The following is a 24,586-nucleotide window of genomic DNA, read 5'->3' as shown; positions in this document are numbered from 1 at the left end:
ATGCTTATATCAAACAATGATTCAAGTATTTTACAGACTAATAAGAGAAGGTTTAGAGATGAAAAGAAAGTTGTAGACGACAGCACAGACGAAGAAAATATTACTGTTTCTTATAAAAGTACCAGAACTCCTATGCCAGCTGGACCAAGCGACCAAGGAGCAACAGCAATTTTAGAAACAGAGACAGAAAAGGATAAAGACGCGCAGGCTTTATTTGAAAAATCTCAAAAAATAAATGAGGTACAAAAACTAGGACAAAATTACGAGACAGATAAATGTCTTTAAATATAAACAGCAAATGAACCAGTGCGATGTAATCATTTTCAGGAAAATGAAGGAAAAGAGGATGATAAAATTTATAGAGGTTTGAATAATTATACTCAATATTACAAGAAAAAAGATACAGCTGCTGGAAATGCTTCCAGTGGAATGGTACGTAAAGGGCCAATTAGAGCACCAGCTAATCTCAGGGCAACAGTTAGATGGGATTACCAACCAGATATATGTAAAGACTACAAAGAAACAGGTTTTTGTGGGTTTGGAGGTGAGTAGAATAAGAACATTGTTGTACTGGCTAGTAAAATTGTGATCATGATTTAATTTTAATTCAATAATTATGATTTAATTTTTAGACAGCTGTAAGTTTCTTCACGATCGTTCGGATTACAAATTAGGTTGGCAATTAGAAAGAGAAGCTGCTACAGGAGAGTACAACAATAGCGGAGACGAAGATGATAAAAAATACGAAATCGATAGCGACGAAGAAAGTCTTCCGTTTAAATGTTTTATTTGCCGAAATAGTTTTACCGATCCTATCGTTACAAAGTACGTGTAATTTTTTTGCAGACGTAAACATTTGAATTCTGTCGAGCACCTAATAACACATAGTAACTTTATGTTTCAGATGTAAACATTATTTTTGCGAAAAATGTGCGTTAGAACATTATAAAAAAAGTACTAGATGTTACATATGCAATGTACAAACTAACGGTGTCTTCAATCCAGCTAAAGAGTTAATTGCACGGGCGAAAATGGAAGAAAAAGGAAAAACAGTTGAAGAAGACGATGAAGTTTCTAACCAATAATAAAGCATATGTTTTTACTGAATAATTATAATTTTATTGACTTTACATACCGGCACTGATCATTTCCTTCAAGTGACGCCGATCATTGTGGAATCGAAAGTAATAAATAAAGAATATAATACTTCAACAAGAAATTGATGTGATTTATTAATACAATGTAAACATAAATAAGGGTTAGTTCTCTTTGCAAATATTACAGGTAACGTTTGGTTGGTAGCTTTTTGGATGGGGTCACTCCAAATGTTTACATGTAGATTATCTAACAAACTATGATTTGTAGGGATCTAAAAAATCCTGTACATTAAAATTTTCATATTTAGTTTATAATGCGTGCAATATTCTGCTCAGGAAGCCTTAGATCCTTCATCGGGTTAATTTTAAACTCGTTCGCGAAATGCTTGAAGAAAGGGTATTTCAGAATTGGTTCATAACGGCGTTAATAATAACTCGAGCAAAAATGAAGAGGAATGCAACGAATGAAACGACAGAGTGGGTCGACAACCCTCCCTAGCAAAAGGTCTAGATTTGGAAGATCTTGTCTATGAGCCGTTCCACAAACACTCGTCGAGTTGACGTCGTACGAGTCGAGGGGAGGTGCAGTGCTACTCGCTATATAGGGCGAAGGTGATTTCTAACGGCTCGTAGTTGTTCCTTCAATCGATACACCGCGCAGTGTTGTTTGCCTCGTACTATGAAAATGTTACCGTGCTCCTCGCTTTTCACGAGCATTCAAAGGACGCCTGAAAACGAGGCACGAACGTTGCAATATTGTTTCATTACGATACAAATCGGCAAATGAAGAGGGCAGTGATATAGACGTTGGGAAACGGAACAGTGCTCTATCTGAAATTCGGGGGTTCTTGTATCCGCGCTTTGCCGTGCCTTCATTGATTTCTAAGACACGCTGCGCGCAAAAATCCGGAGGTGTAACGTGATTGTTGTATTAATGGAACTACGTACATCGCGGAAGTGTGCACGTTCGATGATTAATCACAAATAAAAGATTACAGTGTTTCGCATTGAAATCAGACTCAAACACGGGACTAGTTTTATGGTTGTGACCGGTACGTCAGATGGATGTATTACTTCAAATGGAATAATGTTAAATCGATCGAATGTCACGAGAATCTTAATTCAATTATGGTTATCTAAATTTTGAAGTAATCCTCTTATCGTTCAGTTTATTGCTGATTCGTGACTGAATGACACATCAATCGTTCCCGGGCAACAATACCATTCCAACGATCATTCCCTGTCAAACAAATTTTCGAATATACCATCATGCTGTAAGGTGAAATAATTCAATTAATTGATATAGTCGATAAATATAATGTCTTCGAGAGCAGCTGTTGCTGCAAATCAGTCAGAAATACGGTGCCATCAATGTATAATACCGTGGAATCGGTTTTCTGTGAGAGCATCAAGTTAGACAAAACCTTTCTTATAACTATCGGTGTGCATCATCGACATCGACAAGCTGATGATTGACGAATGGCTCGGACTGAGTGGGTTGATCACCGTTAACGACACGCCTACATCTCGTATCGCCGAAGAAAGCATTCGAAGGGAAGAGACATTTGAAAGGTGCTGCATTTCGCGGAAATCTTTTATCAACCAGGTAAGCAAACGGCCTTGGCTCGATACATGACAAACGTCGCGTTTATTTTGTCAAGTTCTGTTGCGGCACATTGTGTTACTACATACTAGGTTATTTTAGACACGATACCCGGCCGTCGCCCGTTGAATATCATGATACGCTTGACAATGCACTTCACGAGACTCTGTTGCCTCTTAATTAGCGATCATCACCGATTAAATACAGTTGTCGAGGCGATCGTCAGGGCGCACTGACCATTAACAAGGGAAGTTCAATACTTGATATATGCGCGTCGAAAAATATAAGTTTTTGCAAGACACTCATATTTCTCGAGAATAAAGTTCATGGGAACCTAACGACAGTGCACTTTTCCATTTTGGTCCAAAAACGATTTTAAGGGTGGAAACACCCCATCGAAATAATTGTGGTTATTTATATTTTTCCTAATATCTCTGAAACCGTAAGAGATATTGGATAAATTTTAAATACAAAATTTAATAGTTTTTAATTTGTTTATTTTTAGTAATATTTCCATCACATACTGCGTAAAAATTGTGTTCGCAATTTTCTGGACCTTTTCGTATTTTATAACTTTCGTCTATCCAATTTTGTTCTATCTGTTATCAAATACGAGTTATTGTGCAATATAGATATCGAAAATGATTATTAAAACTATTAAAACTATTAAAACTAGAATCATTCGATAGTTTGATTTATTTTTTTTAAATTCTGCACGCAGTTTTGCGTGTTAATAATTAAAATCCGTTTACCTAATCAAGAGTTAAGGTTTTTTAATATTTTAATAGAGAATTCTGGCCTCTCCGACACGCACTACAGGATACTATATTGCACAGTAGCTCGAATTTGATAACAGATAGAACAAAAGTGATTAGACAAGAGTTATACAATACGAAAACGTACACAAATTTCTGAACACAATTTTTCTTTTTCAATTTTTTACTACGGTGTTATAAAATGCTAAAAAACATTAATTTTGTATTTTAAATTATTTGAAAGAAGTGTTTCCACCCGTAATACCGTTTTTGGACCAAAATGAAAAAGGGCACCGTGATTAAGTTCTCATCAACTTTGTTCTTGTGAAAACTCATATTTTTCGACTTGTATTAATTGCTGAACTTCAGACCGATAGAAGAGATTTTATGGGTCGAAACATTTTTATGTGCGTCATCACGCCATTTACAATAGGTCAAAAAAGTATTTGTACGACCAGTGTTTTAACTCTTTGCCCTCTGGGGGGGACATTATAAATCTAGTAAATTTTGTTAATAATTATTCAAGATAAACTTACACGATGTAAATTCATAAGAATGCACGTTTACTTAAACTTTTCCATCAAGAAGCAAACCAAAATATGGTATATACGGGGTGTTTCGTTTACATTAAAATGGTTAAATATTTCATGACTGGATGAAGCTACCTAAAAAACGTTTTTACAAAGATTATTTGGTACAAAGGGGCAAATTAAATGCTATAAATATATAAATACTTTGTTCACTACTATGTTTTTCTTATGTCGTTACTATGTATCGCACTATAATAAAGTTAAAATTTGTAATTTTGCTCATTTTTCCGTAGTTATCTTTTACATAAAGAAATAATTCTTTCCTGCACGTGTGCTAACATTTCATTATTTTTACAACCATGACTTTCTTTTCGAATTGTAATACGGAATAATTGTGGAATACAACGCGGACAACGTTTGTTTACATCTGTGACATTGGACTACTACACTACACGTTGTAAGAAAAGACGGAAACATTTTATTACTACGTCGATCGTTAGTGTGTAAATACTTTCTTGAACTACAAAACTTTCGTTTTCTTTGCATTATTTCCGAACGACAAATTATTAACGTATTTGGGCTAGCATATTGTTTCTGTATGTAAAGAAGGACTGTAAAAGGTATACTACATTAATGTACTACTTCTTCCCATTCTTCAAAGAATCGACAATGAATGTGCAAATATCTTTTGCGACCTCGGGTGACTCTCATGCTCGTCTTTATCTACAATGGTTAAGAATGCAACCGATAATTAATGCCATGTGTGTTCATTACAAGGTATCGAAGTATACAAAATTCGATGCTCATGAAACACGCTACATTTAAGACTATATGGATATTGGTACATCGAATGGAACGAATAAAAATAAAAATGGAAGGTTTATATTTTTTGTATGTCGAAATCGATAAGAAGATCGAAATAACGTTATTAACACTTTGACTTCGGGTTTTTTCTTTCAATCGCGTCACGTTGACAAATCGTTGTAACATTTTTAATAATTAACACATTGCTAATTGATCGGGAGATTTACTTTGCGCAATACTGAATTGTACGATTACAAATATATACGATAAGAGTGTTTACACTAACTGTATGCGATCTTAAATCGAAGATAATATTGACGAGTGGTATGTAAGAGTTAATTTATAAATAATGTGCACATTTTAGCTTATTTATACTGTTAGTATTAAGCGGACTTTTAATTTTTTTTCGAGCCTCTATCAAGTGCAATTTGTAAGATTCTGTATTTGTACTTATCAAAAACGTGCATTTATGAATTGTTTTATTAGAAAAGGTTTATTAGAAAAAGTGAACCAAATTACACGCGAAATAATCTCATTTAACAATTTTGTGTAACTGTAACAAATGAACTGTTAGCCAATACTTTCATAATCATCAAGAAATAACGATAACGTGAAATTTGAAGAATTATTTAAAATCACCATATTATTAATAGCCTAATTGCAGGAATTACAAACGTTTAAGTTAAGTTTAAACATGGCTTAAATGATTTAAACATGGCTGTTATTTTGTGTTGTTCATGATAAGTGTGCAGTTAAAAAGAATTACTTTTCAAAGAAATTGCGAAGAAAGGTGTGAATTACTTTTTTCAGATCATAATTTACATCTTTTAACATGCAATTATCAGTGGCTCTCAACGTTTTTATTATCAAAGTATTTCTTTCTTGTAGAATATACGCGAGAACAATTATCAAGATATGAGAACATTTCACAATAATTTCTGCCTCCACTCTGAAACAAAACTCAAACGTCGAAATTTTATCTTATCGCTAATGTATGCACAGTTCCTCTTGCGATAAAGGATTAAAATAATAATAGATTCAAAGGTATACGGTTATTTTAATGGGAAGAACATCAATTATGACATTTATGAATGATTTATTATGTATTATACGTTTAGTTTAAACATATATTATTTTGTGTGTTATTTTAACAGTATGCATTGTATACAAAAATTGCATGATTTGAAGGAACACCTTGTGCAGTGCAAATGTTGCTTTTATTGCTGGAGGCATTTTAGAGACTTGAAGATCAATGAAACGAAAACGAAACTATTTGTTAATTGTTAGGTTTACAACTAATAAAGGTAAATGCTTTTTTACTCTGAATTCTATATCTTTTGATATATTGACGTAAGAAACATAGCATTCCATACAAAATAACAAAGTTGACCTTGGAATATCGAAAACGCTTCCACCTATAAAGGAAACATATGCACTGCATAATGTGTCCTTTCAAATCACGCAACTTTTCTATAAAAAGTGTTTTTCATACAACGCATGCCTTAGTAGTTATGTGTATCACAGTGTGCAAGTGCGTGAGGCACCTTGTATATATATACGTATATACATATACATATATATATATTTTTAGTGACGTATATCTGCGTCATCCGAAGCCAAAGTGTTAACCCTATTATGCGCAATTTTTTTAATTTCAACACGATTCCGTTCATCTGAAGGAAGATGCCGTAAAAAGAATCATTTTTAAATAAATATGCAAGTATTTGCGTAACGTATGTGAATAAGTTGCGAAAAAGTCGTGATACGAGCTACTTGTCCGCGCAAGGCACGATATATTTTTAATACACGGTTATCCTTGTAAATTTGACCTGATGTAAATGTGCATCACTTTGGACTGTAGTTAAATTTTATATGTATTTTGTCATTTGAATATAATTGATGCGGAATTTAATATACGAAAATTCTAAATATTTTGTTGTTCTCGTGTAATGTACTTGTTGTACCGTGTAACGCAACGCTTTATCGCAAAACTTGACAACTATTTGTTTATCTTCCTCGTATATCTTTAAATCTCTGTCCCATTAATTTCCTACTGCATTTGTATTATTATTCGCGATTTCCTTTGAAGCGAAAGAACGTTTCGCTGAAATTGTTCAATCCTTGTGTACGTTGCTATGTATATATGTATGTATGTGTACTTTGAGATTATTTTTCAATACATAATAGTGTATACATAGTGATATATCTATTAAGATAAATACATAATAATGTATTTATTAAGATAAAAAATGCAATATAACCATAAGTGGTCACATAGTATAACACTAGTGCAACATGGTAAATTATCGAACAGATTTCGCTGTTAGGAACATTTAGAACAAAATTTTATTTATGTATATGCTTATAATTTTTAATTTTACTCATTTGTATTTATCTATTTTATTGATTAGTTAATTTTAAAGACGTGTTGCCATTATATCGCGAAAGTATTTGTATTCTTTAATTAAATAATACTATATTATATATATTTATCTTATTAATTTGTTAATCTTAGATGCGTTGCGTTACATTTCAGTGCAATTTGACACTAGAAATAAATCAATAAATATTATTGTAATTATTAAAATTGACGAACGTATTTGTATCAATTATATCTTTGTCATGGCGACAAAAATTTGCTGGTTAAGAAGGTTAACAATTACGCATGTTGTTATTAATTGTAAATTGATTTGGACATACAAATATGCTATCTGACTTTCATATTGTATATTTTTTAATTCCGAAAGGTATTGTGATCGTAAGTAACTATAATGTTTATAGCAAACTTGTAACGTAACATCTACATATGTAGCCATGTACACACATTCGCAATGAATGTTGCACCAGGCTCGATTTCCAACTTCAACTAAAAATAAATATTTTTGCGACATTAACCGTATTTTATTTTTATTTATTTATCGCGGATGAAACGTAAGATCGTGAAAGTCCTATAAACAAAATACACCTTCACCGAAAGGGAAAAGAAAGATACGAAACGAAAATGTCGCCATGAACGCAAAGGGTCGCGAAAAACGTAAACACTTGTTTATAGTTAACAATGTCACTGTCGCTACTGACGCAAGAATGATACGTGTAGAAGTTGTGTATATTTAAATAAAGAATCACGCGCGTTTGTGGACGTTCGCGGTCGATCGTGTGAGTGAACACGGAATCGATAAATTAGTCTCTTGGCGCGTATGTCCATCCGATGACACGTTTTAAAAGCTATAACACAGAATATTCTTGCAGAAACGAAACTTCAACGTTTTTCAGCTCATAATTCTGAGTGCGCATGCGTCTTCTAGAGACCCTCCAATCAGAAATCCCGAAATAACGTCAAGGTTGGGTCGGGTTCCGCCATTTTTCAGCAAATTCCGCGAAATTCGAAATTTAAAAAGCATAGAGTGTTGCAATGTTTACATACTAAAGCCCTGTACTCTCCTATTATATACTAATTTTGTATTTGTATTGTTCTTTACATTATTAAATATTGCTATTTTCTGTATTGAGAATTCCATCATTTTTTTATCAGCTTACAACTTATCACTTGTACTCCCATCACTTATGTATTAGCGTAATCTTCATTATGTTAAATTACGTCTTTGTATTCCCTTTTCTTTATTCGTACAAAATCGTATATTCATAATTTCGTTTCTGTAATAACTATCGTATATTGCTTTACTTTTCTTTTATTCATGACGATTGTAACTCACTTTACTTTAATATATTTCATTTTATCCAACTCTGCGCAGTACACTATTTATTTTTCCTTGATCGCCTAACTGCTATATCCTGTTCCTATCACCAGCTTCTTTCATTAGATAATTCCTAAATAGTTTTGGTCAATTTTCCGGCGCATAAATATTGTTCATTTTCACTTCCAAAATATATATTTTTTTTTAATCCATATGTATTTACACTTATCTTTATTCCAAACAATTTTCCAGTAAAAGTTCGTAAAAAAAAAAATAATTTGTGAAAACCATTCTTCAAGAAAAGTGTGGAAAAAGATGAAGAAATTTAAATTGGCTGATTGAAAATTAATTGAAGCGAACACTAATCGCCAATTAGTTCGTACGATACGATTAGCATATTGTAATGTGACTGTATATACATTTACTTAGCTGAAAAATTGCGGCGACTAATCAGAATTGAGCAATGTTATTTCGTGAATTTGATTAGAGAGTTTCTACATAGTTGTCTTCTAAGGAGTATCATAGTGAATTGTAGCCACGATATCTTCGCGATATCGAGAGTAAAATACGGTTAAATAGAAACGAGATTCAAACACGAATTTTGATATCCGGTTATAAATTGTCCACTGTCTGGATTTGATGTCACAAATTCTAATGAAATTGAAATATGGTGCGATCAATGCTAAATTATAGAAGAATTTAGGCTATAAATCTAGTATTTTTATAAATAGAAGCCATAGTCGAAGCCATTATTAATGTTTGTTATAACTTTGCTTTGCGGAACTATTAGTCGCACAAAAACTTTCAATTGAGAAAGATGAATGTTTAACTATCAGTTTTTGCTGTTACTTGGAATTTATTTATGCATTATACTACTTATACTACTTTGTATATAAATACGATAATGAACGAATGAGACTAAAAATACATTTAATAAAGATTATAATGATAGTTTTATGTCGTTACCAATTAAACACGATTACAAGGATTACTTTAACAACCGGTTCGTCGAACTATAAAACTTGAAGCGGTTTTACCGAACCGGCTGAATCTCACAACTGGTTTCGATTAAAAATCGACGAATGAATTCTTGTTTCTGTGCAAGTAACTTTTCATACTTTTTGTGTTAAAATATTCTCAGATGTTTTTTTCTTCTAAAAATTTGCTTAAGGGGAGAAACCACATTAGGAGACCACATATTAAATGTTCTTCGTGATTTTTTTTTTTTACATAGAAAAATTTTCTTAATTTTGTTTAATTTTGAGAATATTTTAAGTATGTTTTAAGGTACATTTCGTAATTTGTTCAATTCATTTCACACAGAAATCTTTGAGACATCAGCGGTTCCCTATATACAGTCAGTGTAATAAGTATTCATATAGGAACCAATTCAAAATCAAACTTCATATATTTATTATAAGAAATAATTAACCAACAATTCCTACATATTTTTAGAGTAGAATATGCGTAAATTAAAGTTCATTATTTATAATGTTAACCTCTTATTTCTGTTCTTATTAATTTTATTTTGAATTGGTTGCTGTACAAATACTTCCTACACTGATTGTAACAAATTTTCGCCTGAGCCTGCTATCGGTGGGAATTCTAGAGGTCACAATTGTTATTTGAAATCAACGAAACATTTTTCATAGATTGTTGACATGTTTTCAAAGAATATGAACTAAACTGCGGTCAAAAAAGTTAAAAATTGAATTTTTTAGGAGTATTTAAAAAAAAAACTATCAATTTTTACCATTTTTCGTGCAGACTTTTGCAGTGAAAAACATACTTTAAACAACGATATCATTCTAATTTCTTAGTTAATATTCAAGGCATTTAAATAAAGTAAGTGTAGATAAAGCTTGAAAACGATCAGTCAATTAGTTTTTGAGTTGTCTCAAAGATTTCTGCATGAAGTAAATTGAAAAATTAACGAATGTACTTTAAAACATATCTAAAATGTTCTAACAATTAAATAAAGGTTGTAAATATTAGGTTGTCCCAAAAGTTTCTATCGCTTTATTAATAAGTAATACATGGACAATAGTTTATGTTTTATGTTACATTACTGAATTGTGCACGATTTATTTTGCTCCATTATTGTTACAACACGAATATCTATGAAATTAGATTGTCTATTTATATAAACACTACCACATAAAATAATTGAGTGCAACTCGCGAGAGAAACTTTCGGGACAACCTAATATATTCTTCTCAAAAAAAATATTCCTCAGAATACTTAATATTTGGTCTCCTAGTACGGTTTCCCTTCGTAAGGAAACTTCTCCTTCCACCGTAATTTTGGGACCTGTGTATACGGCTATTAGGGAAAGTAATCACAGAGTTTACATGCTGTTGGGGCCCACTAGCCCCCTAATAGCTCGAATACCTCGGGGTTGCTGATCCCGTACTGTAGCTATGTGCAATCAAACATAGCTACAGCCCCTGAGGGCTAAGAAAACATATTCGGTATAAAGTGATCTTAAGAGGGTAATTGCTTTTTTTGCGTCAAGTATAATCCTTGATAAATAATTGACAAAAATTTCAAATTAAAATTCGTGAAATTGCTGGAGTTATAGGGTTCGAAGTGTAGGTCTAAAAATATCCTCGAAACTTTGAATACGTTTTTTCTGAAATCGTGTTTTCGAAGCTGACTAACACGATTGCAGAAAAACAAGTGAACCGATCGACTTCAAATTTGAACTGTGTATTCAAAAATGAACCCTCTATTGTCTAAAGAACAGGCGAGATAGTAAGTTGAATAGTCTCATTTATTGCTAAAAATTCGAAACATTTTTTCTGAAAATTCGAACTTTAGAGTTTGACCAGCTGCTATCTTTAGAAGAAAGTTCCTTATGAATTTCTTTTTCGTTAGACGATAACGATATTCTCGCAGAATAAAGCGCTGGTTGCATTTTCTATTTGAGTTTATCTGAACGGCAGAAATCGTGTCAGCCAGTGATGTTTATTTTGGGGCATTACGGTCAATGAGCTGTAACATTTATATTATTGGGTAAATCTATCCATAAAAATTTGTACGTCATACTGAAATAGATACAACGAATACATCAACGATACATCATACTGAACAGATACAACGGTGAGGACTTTTATTAAAGAGCCGCACCTGCGCAAGGTAGATGCGCAGAGAATATTCATTGTTTACTGCGTCATGTAGTTTTTCACTACGATCACCAGTAATGGAGAAACAATGAAACAATTATTATATCTGAGCAGGAGTAATACTAGCTACACAGTTGACTGCTACACGATGCAGACTACAGGTGCGATAACTTATATTTCAGGTCGTTAGGTCATATCTCTTGTGCAGATACAGTAGACAGTAATTATATTTCGTCGCATCTCCATTAACAGCGCTAGTGGTGAAAAGAGCAACTACGTTTGGTCCAGTATAATATACTATAAGTCTCATTCCCGCGGTTACTCTCTCCATCTGTTACGTCTTGCTGTGACGTCAAGTGGTTCATAGCTGTGGCTCGTGAAATATCTAATTACCCATTCCTACTTAACGGAACAAGGTATCTCCGATATTAACGACGTGAATATAGCTTTTGTCATGTATTTGTACTATACTTGAAGATTAGGTTGTCAAACAGCTGTTTGCCAAACCTTGCTCTTCTAACCAGTGGCGGTTCTATAGTTTGCGAGGCCCTTGGCAACAAAATTTCTTATAAAGCAAGGCGAGTCTTCAATTAAAGGCATTGTCCATATCAGTATGTTTTTAATATAACAAGAGATATAGTGCAATATTTTCAAAACAAATATTTGAAAAACAATAATATTAATATTTGGAACAAAAAGTTCTATATTATTTATTAGAAAGCAATCAGAAATCTAATAATGAAGAAAAAAGAAACTTTTAACTGAATGTTAAAATGTTATTAGTGCAATTAAAGGTGAGCATGATAAATTACCACTAATATTGGACATTCTAGAAACATAACATACTAGAATAATATTACACAATATAATAAAATAAAATTATACGATAGAATAATTCTAGTGTAAATTCATTTAAATGAACACAAGAATTACAATATAATTGCGCGAGGTCCTATTTCATCTGTATGTACCTCTATGTTCCAACCCACTTGATAAAGTTCTGTATTCTCATTCTATTTCTTTTGACGAATAGTGTCGTTACACAAATAAATTAATTAAATAAATACAAATTACTTTTGTAACTCTGATAAAAGTATTCCAAGCTACTTCTTTCAGGTTTCCTAAATTATTTGCTAATTATTGCGCCCGAGGATTCTGGTTAAATAACTGTGGGTAAACTTCGGTGATTGTTTCAGATGGTTCGTGGCAGTAATGCCCTCGTCGGAGGAGGAAAGCCAGTGGCTCGTTGGCAGCGGGGGTGGTCTCGCATCTTCCGGCGGTGGCATGACATCCGGAACTGGAGAACGTACAGTCAGCATTAAAGGAGGACTGTACACCGAGGAGATGTCGACGCAACCAGCGAACGTAAATACCGCAGCTGTGAACGCGGCTTCAGCCGATTCCGCCGAACACGATCTCATCGACTCCACCGGCGACGCAACACTTTTGGCACAATTTCACGAAGACGCTATTAAGCAGGTTCGTTGAACAAGTTTCATTCGTCTTTTTATTAATATTGGAGAATTTTATCGTTTCAATTTATTTATTTATTTATTTATTTTTTTTAATTTAGAAAACTAAGTGAAGTGAAATTTAAAAAACAAATTGTTTAAATGGAACCTTATATATTTTTATCAGATTTAGATTTAGATATATATTTACATTTAGATATATATTTAATAAGATAGCATTTGTTTAGACAAATTCATCCACCTATCAGGCGATGTCATTTATTCAAACAAATGCTATCTTGTTATGAATTAAAATATAGATAGTTCCATTTCAAAAATGAATTCTTTTTAAATCTCTCCCACCACTTCATTTACAAAAATGTTCTTTACACCGTGTAATTTGCCCGTTTGTACCAAATAACTTTTGTAAAAACATTTTTTTAATAGGTTCGTTATAGAGATACAAGTAGATGAAATTTACAGGTGTGACTTCTGGCACCACTGTTTGTATCTCGATCAGCTGTGCGCGCGTCCATACGTGCGCGTATCCATTCACACAGGAGACATATACACTAATACGCACTCACTGCCTTCAAATTACCTGGGAGTCTATTATAAAGTTTAGGCTATGTAATACGAGGTCATTGGTCCAACCTGTTCTAACTAGGTGCTAATTAATTTCTCCTATGTGAGTACGTACATGTGAGGCCGCGCGAACAGCTGATCGAGACTCAAAGTCGCAACCTGTAAAGCTCATCTGCTTATATCTCGATAACGAAACCTCGGATCGTACAATGATAAACGACTTTTTGATTTATATTGGCATAAAGACTTGAAATAAGGTCCCACAAATTTGTTAACACCTTGTACACCAATCTTTTTTGTTTATCAAGTGTTTTTTTTTTTAATACTCATATTATTGCCTCAAGATTGAAACTTATTGGAGGCACATCATCTAAGTTGAACGCAAAGTGATACAGAGTTAAAGAAATTTGAGAATCCTCAAATTGAAGCATACTACACTGTTCTTTATATTTTCCTTGTGTCTGTGAAATAAGCATACACAATGTTTCGTCTAAACATTGTTGCTTAAAGGAAGGAAGATCTACATCCACTTTTTTTTATAAGAAATAAAATCTACGATTAGTTCCTTGAGAAGGTCTTAAAGGTATTTGTTATTACACTCATTGATTTCATTGTTCAAAGTGGTGTGACTTTCTACAAACAATGCTTAAAAACCATATTGATTTTATCTATAAAAAAGTTTCAATGTCAACGAGATACTGATAAATAATTTGCTTTTTAAAAAAGTAACTTTGACAGTAACAGTGACTATACTAACTTTTACTTTTAAAGCAATGTATTTAATAGAACCAATGCTAAATAGAATTTATTTAATTCAATTTTTATTTCATTTTTCATTTAAATAAATTTTAATTGCAACGAAAAAATGTTGTACCCTTTTAAATTATTTGTATAGTCTTAATTTCTGTTATTGAAAGTAGAATTGGTTGGTATGTGTCTTTATGGTGTTTGTTTTATAAAGTTCAAGTTAAAATAAAATTACCGATTTCCTATTTAAAAAGGAAAGAAAAAGGTTAAAGTTAAAGTTGAATATTAATTAAAATGTTTGCCCACAATTTTTATTTTAACAAGAACGTTTTATTTTACCGATTGTGAGATTCTCGAAAATTTTTAAACAAATTTTCCTGAAAAATACAAAATCCTGGAAAAATGCAGTTACTGATCTCATTTTGTTAATTACACTCACAATTAAAATTTGAATTCCTGCTTTTACAACATATTGAAATAGATTAAAGTTTAACAGTCGATCGATGATCTTTGGTACATACCAGTGTTTCTCAACAACTTTTATATCACGGCATAGTTAAAAGAAGGCTAATATTTATACAACAAACTTTTTACAGTAGTTTGTATTATATTAAAATTGCTCATAGATCTTCACGATTAAAATAAACTATATATTTTTTATAAGGTTTTTATTGAGTATTCATAAAAATAAAATTTTAATCGTAATAAGAAACCTGTTATTCTTTTTTGAACGTAACATTTATGTTCGAAAAAATACGTGAAACAGCTACTCGCAATTCCTTATCCAAAGCTTGTACAGATAAGCGTTTTATATTTTCTGCATAGATATCATTAATAAAAATGTTTCTTTATATAATTTGATAGTAGCGTATGACGTATAAATATTCCTTGTACCCTAGGGATTGAAACTTTTCTATAAATAAGATCTTTTCGTTAATTTATTATAAATTGTTTCGGGCACACCCACACTCTCCATACAACACAGCCATTGAGAATCACTGTTATACGTATCATCCAAAGTACGATCAAATAAGCTAGGCCAATGAGTTTATGCAAATCTATAATCTGTATTTGCATTAGCTACTGTAGTTCAATCAACGTATCGAGATAAAAAATTTCACTGTTCTTAATTCTACAACGAAAACATAACCTATGTCGAGTGGCGTCCTTTTTAGCAAAGTTATTTTGTATAGGCTTTTAATCATTTTCGTACCGTCAGTGCTTTAGTCCTTAGTGTTCCAGCATGGACGAGATCTTGGATGAATCGATCGCAAAAAGAAAATACGAGTCGCGAGATATACCGGGGTACCTGAACGATTTGACAGTAAATACTTTTCTTTTGTCATAAATTGCTTCGAGGTTACATTTGTCGTTCCACAAATTAAATCGTTCTTAATAAAGAGCGATCAAGAGTGAATATTAACATAGATGTAACCGAATGTTGATCATCTTGCATTTCTTTATATGAAAGTGTTTCAATATTTATATGTCATTACTCTAAAGTAGATTGTTAATATTATTTGTATATTTAATGTAATCTATAATATATTTATGTTTCAGGCTGGTGTTGGTTATTTTCAAGTACTGGCTGCTGTATGTACAGGCTTGAGTCTTGCAGCAGATACCGTAGAATTTTTTGTTGTTCCATATATTTTACCAAGTGCAGAGGTTGAATTGTGTATTGAGGATAATGAGAAGGGATGGCTCAGTAAGTTGTAACTTGTGATATTCTGTTTCATCAAGTATATCTCAAGTAACATTTCTTCATGTGATTGTGTTATAGGCAATATTACGCTGATGGGTCTTGCGTTAGGTGGATTATTCTGGGGTGGTCTAGGAGATAGACTTGGAAGGCGTAGGTCTTTGTTATCAGCAATGTCTGTTCATGCATTATTTAGCTGTGTTGCTACATTTATGCCAACTTATGGTACATTTATGACTGCTAGATTTTGCTCTGCAATTGGGTAAGAAACTCCTTTTTCACTCTCTTTCATTTACTGTAGTACAGTTTTGAGTAAAGTACATTATGTAATTTATTGTATCACAGTGTAGGAGGATCCTTACCACTAGCATTTGCATATCTCGCAGAATGCTGTCCAAGACTAAGCAGAGGTCGGTGGGTTGGCTTACTTGTAGCAGCTGGAGCACTAGGAGGGGTATATGCAGCTCTTTTAGCATGGGTAGTGGTTCCCACAACTGGAGAAATGGTTGTTCTTGAAAATAAAGAGCACTTCAGTGCTTGGCACCGTTTTCTCTTACTCTGTTGTTTACCGGCATTATGCTCTACCATTGGACTTATTTTTATACCAGAAAGTCCTAGATATTTGATAGAAGCAGGAAGAGATGTGGAAGCAATGATGGTTTATCAGGTATATTTCCTACATTTATATTTCTACCTAGATATTCGTTCTTTTATATTAAAATGAATATACGTGTGTAGAAAATATACAAGAAAAATAATGCACGGAAGGGAGCAACAGGTGCACAGTATCAACTTTCTGAATTGGAGCTTCCAACAAAAAGGCCTCGCGGCTTGGCACCACCATCTCCTACTAATCACACTAGTGTTATGGCTGACATAATTTATTCTATTGAAATGGTATGAACTTACATATCACAATTACATATTACAATTATATCTCAAAATTAATATCCGATTTTTACTGAATTTCCAGTTTTGGAATTCTTTTCTGGAGCTATTTATATCACCACATTTACGTATAACCATAGTGCTGATAATTATTTGGTCGACCGTATCATTCGGGTATATATTTTCATCAAATAATCTTATGATTTTTCATTTTATTCAATGTTACAGAACTTCATTCTTTTCTAGATTATATGGTCTCATGGTATGGTGTCCTGAGTACCTCAAGCTTCTACGTGCTACGGAATATAAAGCTCATACCGAGTTGATTTCTGATCAAGAGTATACAGGAAGGGTATTTAGTGGTTCCTTAGAGAATCGTCAGTACAGAGATTCGATCTTTTTAAACTGCAAGTTAGTAGACATTCAAGAAACTGTTTAGCATAACATCTAATCAGTTTATATAAGAACTTTTACGTTTCAGATTTACAAAGATGGTATTTAGCCATGTAGACTTCGACAATTGTACTTTCCAGTCTGTAGAATTCAGTAGCATAAAGTCCAGTAAAACTCATTTTACAGACAGTGTTATTGTATATTCGAAGTATGTATTGAAATTAGAAACTTCTAATAACGTTTCTCTCCAAGTATGAAATCCGTTACGATCTATTATTTGCAGATTTGTGGATACGGATCTATCTGCGCAAGTTTTTACGAGATGTAAATTGGAAAACAATACGGAAATAAGTTTAAGTGGGCCGTGCCCGACACTCGATTTGGATTACAATATTTATATAGAAGAAGCTCTACACGGTCATCTCGTTGCTCAATTGGCCTTTGTGCCTGCTGCTGCTTTAGCAGGACTAGCACTCACTATTCTTCAGCGGCCAAAAATGATTGGTATTTCATTATTCTTTTCCTCGGTAGCTGCGCTATGTTTAATTTTAGTGGGTACAAATAGTTCGGCAGTACTTGGCTTTGAAGGTGGCTTTATAGCAATTTTTGCTATTGCTTGGACGTCACTGACGTTGGTTACAGTCGAGAGCTTCCCTACCCATTTGAGGTAAGCGATTTCTTTTTGAGAATTACTTTTTTAAAAAGAACGAACCTTGAATAAGTGAGCAATATAAGGTTTGCTGTTCTTCACAGGTGTACTGGTTTTGGTTTCGTGGCAGCTGTTATAAGAATATCTGGTTTGATAGGAACTACGACTTATAAAACTTTAGTCGGCGCACCCTTAATTGCGCCCGCACTGTTGACTGCATTGCCGTTGTTAATAGCTAGTCTTGCAACGTTTAAATTGCCCCACACTCATACAGTTTTCTTATAAGGATCTTACGTGTAAGTGAAAAAGAACACAGAGGTGCCGTAAGAGAAACGTTTCTAATCTATATTTTAATGAATCACTTATAAACTGCGCTGATATTTTTACTCAATACACTCACGACAAGAAATATATCAAGATATGTCTTGAAGTTTGGGAAAATTCTTCAGAAAGGTTTGAACGAAAATTGCAAGTGAAGTGTCTTGAACAAGTGCGAATGTTTCAATTTGCAAGTATAACAAACAGAAATTACTTGTTTCCATGGAAGTGTGACCTCGTACAAAGTGACATATCTTAGTTAAATGGAACGTGAAATTGCGGTCTGCGAGGAAGTTTGAGTATTTAAAGCGCACAGATATTAAGGATTAATCATCTCATACGCTAGAATGTGGACATTTTAGAAGATTTTAATACATGTGTTTTAATCATTAACGAAGATCATTGTTACTGCAGAAAGATCTTTGAGAAAAAAGCGAAAGACGTATAGAGAGATTCAATAGTTAAGTCACATTATACTGATATTTCATGTAGGACTTATACTCCAGGATTTCGCTCCATCTAACTTCAAGTTTAATATAAGTCATTCTGCGACTCATTCTCAAGCCAGGAAAGTTGCAAAATGCACATGTCTGTTTGTAAAACTATTTTAATAGGGCTATAGCCATGAAACGTGTCAATTTTAATGGATGTTAAGAGGCTGGAAATCGTCATCCATACTGATACGTCAAGACATAACAAGATTGAAACCCTAAAAACTTTGCTTACTGAAAATGCATTTGAATATCCGAGATAGAAGACATGGAATGTTATCCATAGCGTATAGATGTTTTTTTTCTTTTGTTCACTGTTAGGCTAGAGAAGCTGTGCATGATTCCAGAGTTACTACTTTTTAAGCAATTCGTTTGAAAAAGTTTGCCAAGGACAGTATCGTAGAAATTTTTATATTTACAATCGCTCCATACGCTTTTGCTACTTGAAAAATTAAAACGTATATCGTAAGAGAATAGGTAGGAAAACCCGAATCGAGTGATAGCGAACTGTTTTTACTGTGGGAAGACAGTAATCAAGTGAACGCATTAAGTACGTTTGCTTTTTACCGATTTACTAGCTTGCAGAAAATTTAGATGCTAAACTCAGCTAATCAAGAGGCATTATCCATTTAACGAGAAATGCAAACGCTGCCGTATGGATCCTAAATTCTCAGCTGAAGACTTGAAATCGAAAAAATAGAAGCTTGAGCTTCATTTAGTATAAATCTAAGAGATTATTGCCTCTAGTCAACTTTCAATTGTCTTTAAGCTTTCATGAAGCGTTGAACTTTAAAAATGCGTCACAGACTTTCTAACACTTGAAAACGAAGTAGAACATTATTTTCTACGGAATCGTATGCGTGTATTATTGTCACCTTAATTGTAAGAGTCGCTATTATATTTACGGAAAATTTTGCTAGAATTTTACTGTCGTCGTGGGGTAACAAATCGCGATGGCGAGCCAAAGCTGAAAAAATACTGGTTCCTCAAAACGGACAACTATTCTTAGGCAATAAGGACGTAAAGTAACTTTTATGAAGCGGTTATCGAAATGTCTCATTCTTATTGAAACTCAAAATATATCACTAAATATTTAAGCAAGTTTATTAGTGAAGTAAAAGAACAAAACTGCTGTTGGCAAACTTAATCAGATAAGAAATTTACGTCCTATCATGGTTAGTGAATTTTTTCATATCAAATTGTTGGCATCCAATTTAAAATGATAATGTTAATGTTGCGGATCGAGTTCTGCGTGTCGTTTAATAGAAATAGAAACGAGTCGAAAGTGCTTCGTTGGTCGAACAAATTTTAATTATAGCATCGTCGCACCAGAAACTCGAAAACGTTGCTCGTTCCTACTTCTACAAACTGTATTTGTGAACTTGGTAGTGAAACGAGCCTGTGCTGGTGTTCCAATTCAGAAACACAATTAACGACACGAATATACAAATTTCTTCTTTTCTCTCACTTAAAGAAAACAGACGTAAATTGTCGAAGTTTCAATCTCTGCTGAAGCGAAATTTTTATTTAAGCCTCACTTAAAGTCGGGACCACATAATACTGATATTTATAGACTTTTAACTTAAATACAATCACGAAAAAAACGTTTTCTTTTCTAATGTTGTTTCTATTAGTTAGTTAAAAAGTATCAATATGAATTTTGTTTGAAAGAGGGTTGCCGGCACACGCAGTTCCACATTATTAAATCGTTGCTACAGCATTACATTCATTGTCGCCCGTAGATAACACACTTTACTCAACATATCACTTATGAGCGAGCACTCTAGATTCGTAGGCTTCGATTAGACTATTGACTAGACATGTTTAGAAGTATGTACCAGCAATCGTAAAAGATGAAATCCTAAATCGGTAAAATAGCAGTATAAGTGAGTGATGTGTGTGCGGCCGCATGTGTGTGTCCATAAGTGTGTGCAGAAAAAGTGTTAAGATGGTTGTCCTTAACTTCTTAACCCTTTCGCTACGACGCTAATGTCAAATGAAAATAGAGTATTCCATTACTTCAGATACAGGGCTGCTTTTAAGAATCGTGAGGCATAGGTGAATTTTTGACAGGGGCCCACTAGTTCTGTATTAATGAATCGATTAATTAAAAATATTAATATTATTTCTGATTTAGAAAAAGATTTATTTGACAAAGCTAGAATAGATTATCCTAGCGTGAGATTAATTAGAAGAATAGAATTATTATTTGCAACTTTAAAAAAAAAAATAGTATTTCAATTAATAATATATCAAAAGGTAGCAAACTAATGGTAGTTGTACCATGTGCACGATAATTTGCAATGGATAACTAGTCGATCATGCCTCCAGATCGTTTCGCGAAGGTGACTAAACTAGTTAATAGTATTCGCAAATTGCGTTTAAAAATGATAATTAAAGTTGCCGTTAATAGCGAAAGGGTTAAAAGTTATGTTTTAGAAGTTTATTTTAACGAGTTCAGTCAAGCGACAATGATGGATACTTTATTTTCATGGATTGATTTTATCAGCAGATGAAACCTTGTGATTATAGTAATTGAAAAATAATATCTTAAAGCAATGAATACTCATAAACGCTGATCGAGCGACATTCAGTGCAATACTATACTTTTAAGCGTAAATATCATTTTTATCTTGAAGAACAACGAGTGCACAAGTGTACGAAATGAATTAGTTCTTTTTTTTATCATGTATTGATTTCATATAATTGCTCAGAATATTTAAATTACATTACTCAAGCTAATTGAGGAAAAACATCTATTCTAATGACTTTACAAGTAAGGTACCTCAATGCTGTAACTTGAACATGTTATGTAAGTTAGAAATTCAGTACATATCTTACTCTATCAATTATAACAAAAATTGATATTCAATTTATTATCCCTAATTATCTAAGGTTGTAGTCTATCAATTATTTTTAGCAGTTCATATACAGACTGAAGATGAAGTTTAGTTGCTAATCACCAAAATTTTTTTAGAGACTTTCTTAACTCAGAAATTTGTAATGTATAATTATTTATTAGGGGAAACATGTATATTTTGGTGATAGCAACAAAAGAGTCATCCAACTCGCTGGTCTTTTTAGAATTTAATTCTGGTTGCACCTTATGCCTTATGCTGAATAAAATCCAAGGGATTTTAATATTTTTAGCACTCGATCCCAATTTAGAATAAATAGGTTGTTTTAACGACTATTCCTTTAAAAGGAAAGATGACATCAGTTTTACTAAATTTCAGCTACATTGTTTAATCGCGGCACTTTAATATGCACTATATTAATAGTCGACGGAAAAAACCTTAATGTTAATTAAGGAAATATTCTTGTTTTACATAACATGTTAATATATTTATGATGATTTATTTTATGGGTTTGGATATTCTAAGAATAAAAGGCAATACTATTCAACAAACTATGCAACCAGTATTCAAAACAAAAAGACAACATGAAATTATTTGTTCATGCGTTGCTTATTGAGAAACATCACCCACCAATTAGTTTAAAAATTTATAAGAATATTGTACGTTAATATTGGAAACATTCAGTTTATTCAGTTATAGAAGATATTATCCATATCATAGAACAAATTAACAGAAAGATTTTTCTTAAAACTTTGATGATTAAAGATTTTATTTTCATCTCACAAAAGTAGTTTGTTTGTTTCAGTATAAATATGCGTTTCGTAAACTTTTTAGACAAAGGACAGTTTGCTTCGACACAATATTTACTGCAAAATTTACTTTGATATTTCTTGTTCAATTTTGAAAACTAATTAGATCGAAATTCAAAAGACCATTTGTATAACTTCTAAGACGCTTCTACGAGCTTTTTGAAATACAACAGTGGCTGCTATTTTTTGAGTAGCTTTTTTCGAGGGACCCAAAACAGGATACAAAAGATTACAATGATTCGATGTTTTATACGAATATGAATCATGATGATGATCAATGAATGATCAATTCATTGATTTGTATTGAAATGCATACGAGACGATCGTAATTATAGTTTTAAATACATTCATATCAAGAATACTGTTTAGAATATTAATTGCCACGATGGAATTTGTATATAATTTATAAGAAAATCCACGAGCTCTTTAGAATTTGGTGGCAGTACTTAGTAAATTATTTGTAACATTAATTGTTATTATCATTATCGTTTTACTGATCGATCGTTTCAATTAGATTCGATTTCTCGAAAAGTTATTCGAAAAATTCTAACATGCCCGTAAAAGACACAGATTTTGAGGACGTCGGAACTTCGAATATCTTTAGAATTTTGACAAACGTAGAAGTCGATTAGGATTGATTACGAGGAATATCGTGTATTGAATGTATAACAACGCGCAGAAAAAGTATTCGATACATCAATGTCAATAATTGCAAATTAAGAATCGAATTGGATGACCTCTACATAAATACTACTTATGTTGTACTTTTTTTTATTCTACCGTGATTCGAACGGAAAAGGTGAGAGAATCGTTGAAAGGAATAAACTGAATTCGTAACATCTTCCTATACGTCCACTTTATTTTATGTTGACAAACTATGTTTTAAGAAATACACCTTCGTGTAATTGCATCTGAAATACGTTATACGCGTTAGGGATGTTTCGTAGATATATCAAATTCAATAAGACTAATTAAAATCTTGAAAGGACTAAAAATTACTTCTTGTCGTGTTTTCGACATTATTATTTAGCGATATTAAGACCATCAAGAAAGATGAAACGGAAAGAAGAGTTTTATTATCTTTAATTTATCGTCGAAGCGTAATATCGCTAACGACGATCGATTTCAGATGTATGTCGACAGTGCGTGTTAAGAAACAAAATGTATGAATGGAATAAATCGGATAAATTTAATTCTAAATGTGTCTATCTGATTTCGCTATCCAGTCTGATATTTCTATTAGGTATAAAAAGAAGCGATCCGTTATTCTTTTATGTAAAATGTCTTTTAAAGTAACTTAAATCTGAAATATTTACCCGCCATTTCACATCGTGGTGACGATCAGCGACGACGTATGAAGCTTCAAACATGTAACAAGCCGATTCAATAAATATAGGCTTGAAAGAATATTTACTGTATTTGTCACTACGTTTTGCACAAAGTTTAGGAAGAAACACTACTTGCTAAAACAATATTTTTCTTCTATGACGATATTATAACATATACAAAGTTGCAAGATTCAAAAACACAAAAAGTTCTACCACAGAACATTGAGCTCTATCCTAACTGGAGTGTGAACTCCTGTAGGAAGAAGTAGAGGCGACGGAGGTCCGAGAGAAATGGAAAATGGGTAGTTCCGGTATTATCCTATAGCAAATTTATTTGGGGGGAACAAACGTACGCCGTAACATAACCTACCCGAGCATCGCTGAGCATTGTCGAGTGAGTTACTTTCAGATTCTTTTCCGCATAAAATTGGATAAATACAATATAAATTGAATTGTGACAAATAATAAAATTTAGCTCTATACCAAATTGTATAATATTTGTATGATCTAAATTATGGTATGTAAATTATGTATACTATTTCATTATTATGTCATTATTATTAATGTTTCTATCGTTTTATATATAAATAAAAAGGAAATAAAGTTCAAATTTGTACAAAATTAATCTGTAAATAATTCCTAGAGTGCCGCGAAATTCAAACAAAGAGGAGTCTGTTCTCTCCCTCCACACATAAATTTGTTATAGGATAGTACCACCGGAACCACTCATTTTGCATCTCTCTCGGACCGGCTTCTCT

The 24,586-nt window shown here is 32.7% G+C and overlaps 1 protein-coding gene across 3 annotated transcripts; it reads left to right on the top strand.

Moving 5' to 3' along the window:
* The first annotated feature begins 1,105 nt into the window (after positions 1 to 1,105).
* LOC128889466 (synaptic vesicle glycoprotein 2B-like) lies at positions 1,106 to 23,341 on the top strand. Of its 3 annotated transcripts, XM_054147127.1 has the most exons (11): positions 1,106 to 2,703; positions 12,806 to 13,088; positions 15,953 to 16,100; positions 16,176 to 16,356; positions 16,440 to 16,761; positions 16,833 to 16,991; positions 17,068 to 17,156; positions 17,229 to 17,393; positions 17,464 to 17,583; positions 17,659 to 18,042; positions 18,129 to 23,341. In XM_054147127.1, the coding sequence occupies exons 2-11, from the start codon at positions 12,822 to 12,824 to the stop codon at positions 18,307 to 18,309; spliced, it is 2,016 nt and encodes a 671-aa protein (XP_054003102.1). In that variant the 5' UTR covers positions 1,106 to 2,703; positions 12,806 to 12,821; the 3' UTR covers positions 18,310 to 23,341. The 3 variants fall into 3 exon arrangements, with proteins under 3 accessions (XP_054003102.1, XP_054003103.1, XP_054003104.1); XM_054147128.1 differs by lacking the exon at positions 1,106 to 2,703 and having other exon boundaries at positions 12,666 to 13,088; XM_054147129.1 differs by lacking the exons at positions 1,106 to 2,703; positions 12,806 to 13,088 and adding an exon at positions 15,152 to 15,716.
* The last annotated feature ends 1,245 nt before the right edge of the window (positions 23,342 to 24,586 follow it).

The sequence above is a fragment of the Hylaeus anthracinus genome, unplaced genomic scaffold, assembly GCF_026225885.1.
Source record: "Hylaeus anthracinus isolate JK02 unplaced genomic scaffold, UHH_iyHylAnth1.0_haploid 11997, whole genome shotgun sequence".
In the NCBI taxonomy this organism is placed as follows: Eukaryota; Metazoa; Arthropoda; class Insecta; order Hymenoptera; family Colletidae; genus Hylaeus; species Hylaeus anthracinus.
The sequence above is the reverse complement of the archived record's forward strand: the minus strand, read 5'-3'. Positions and strand labels throughout refer to the sequence as shown.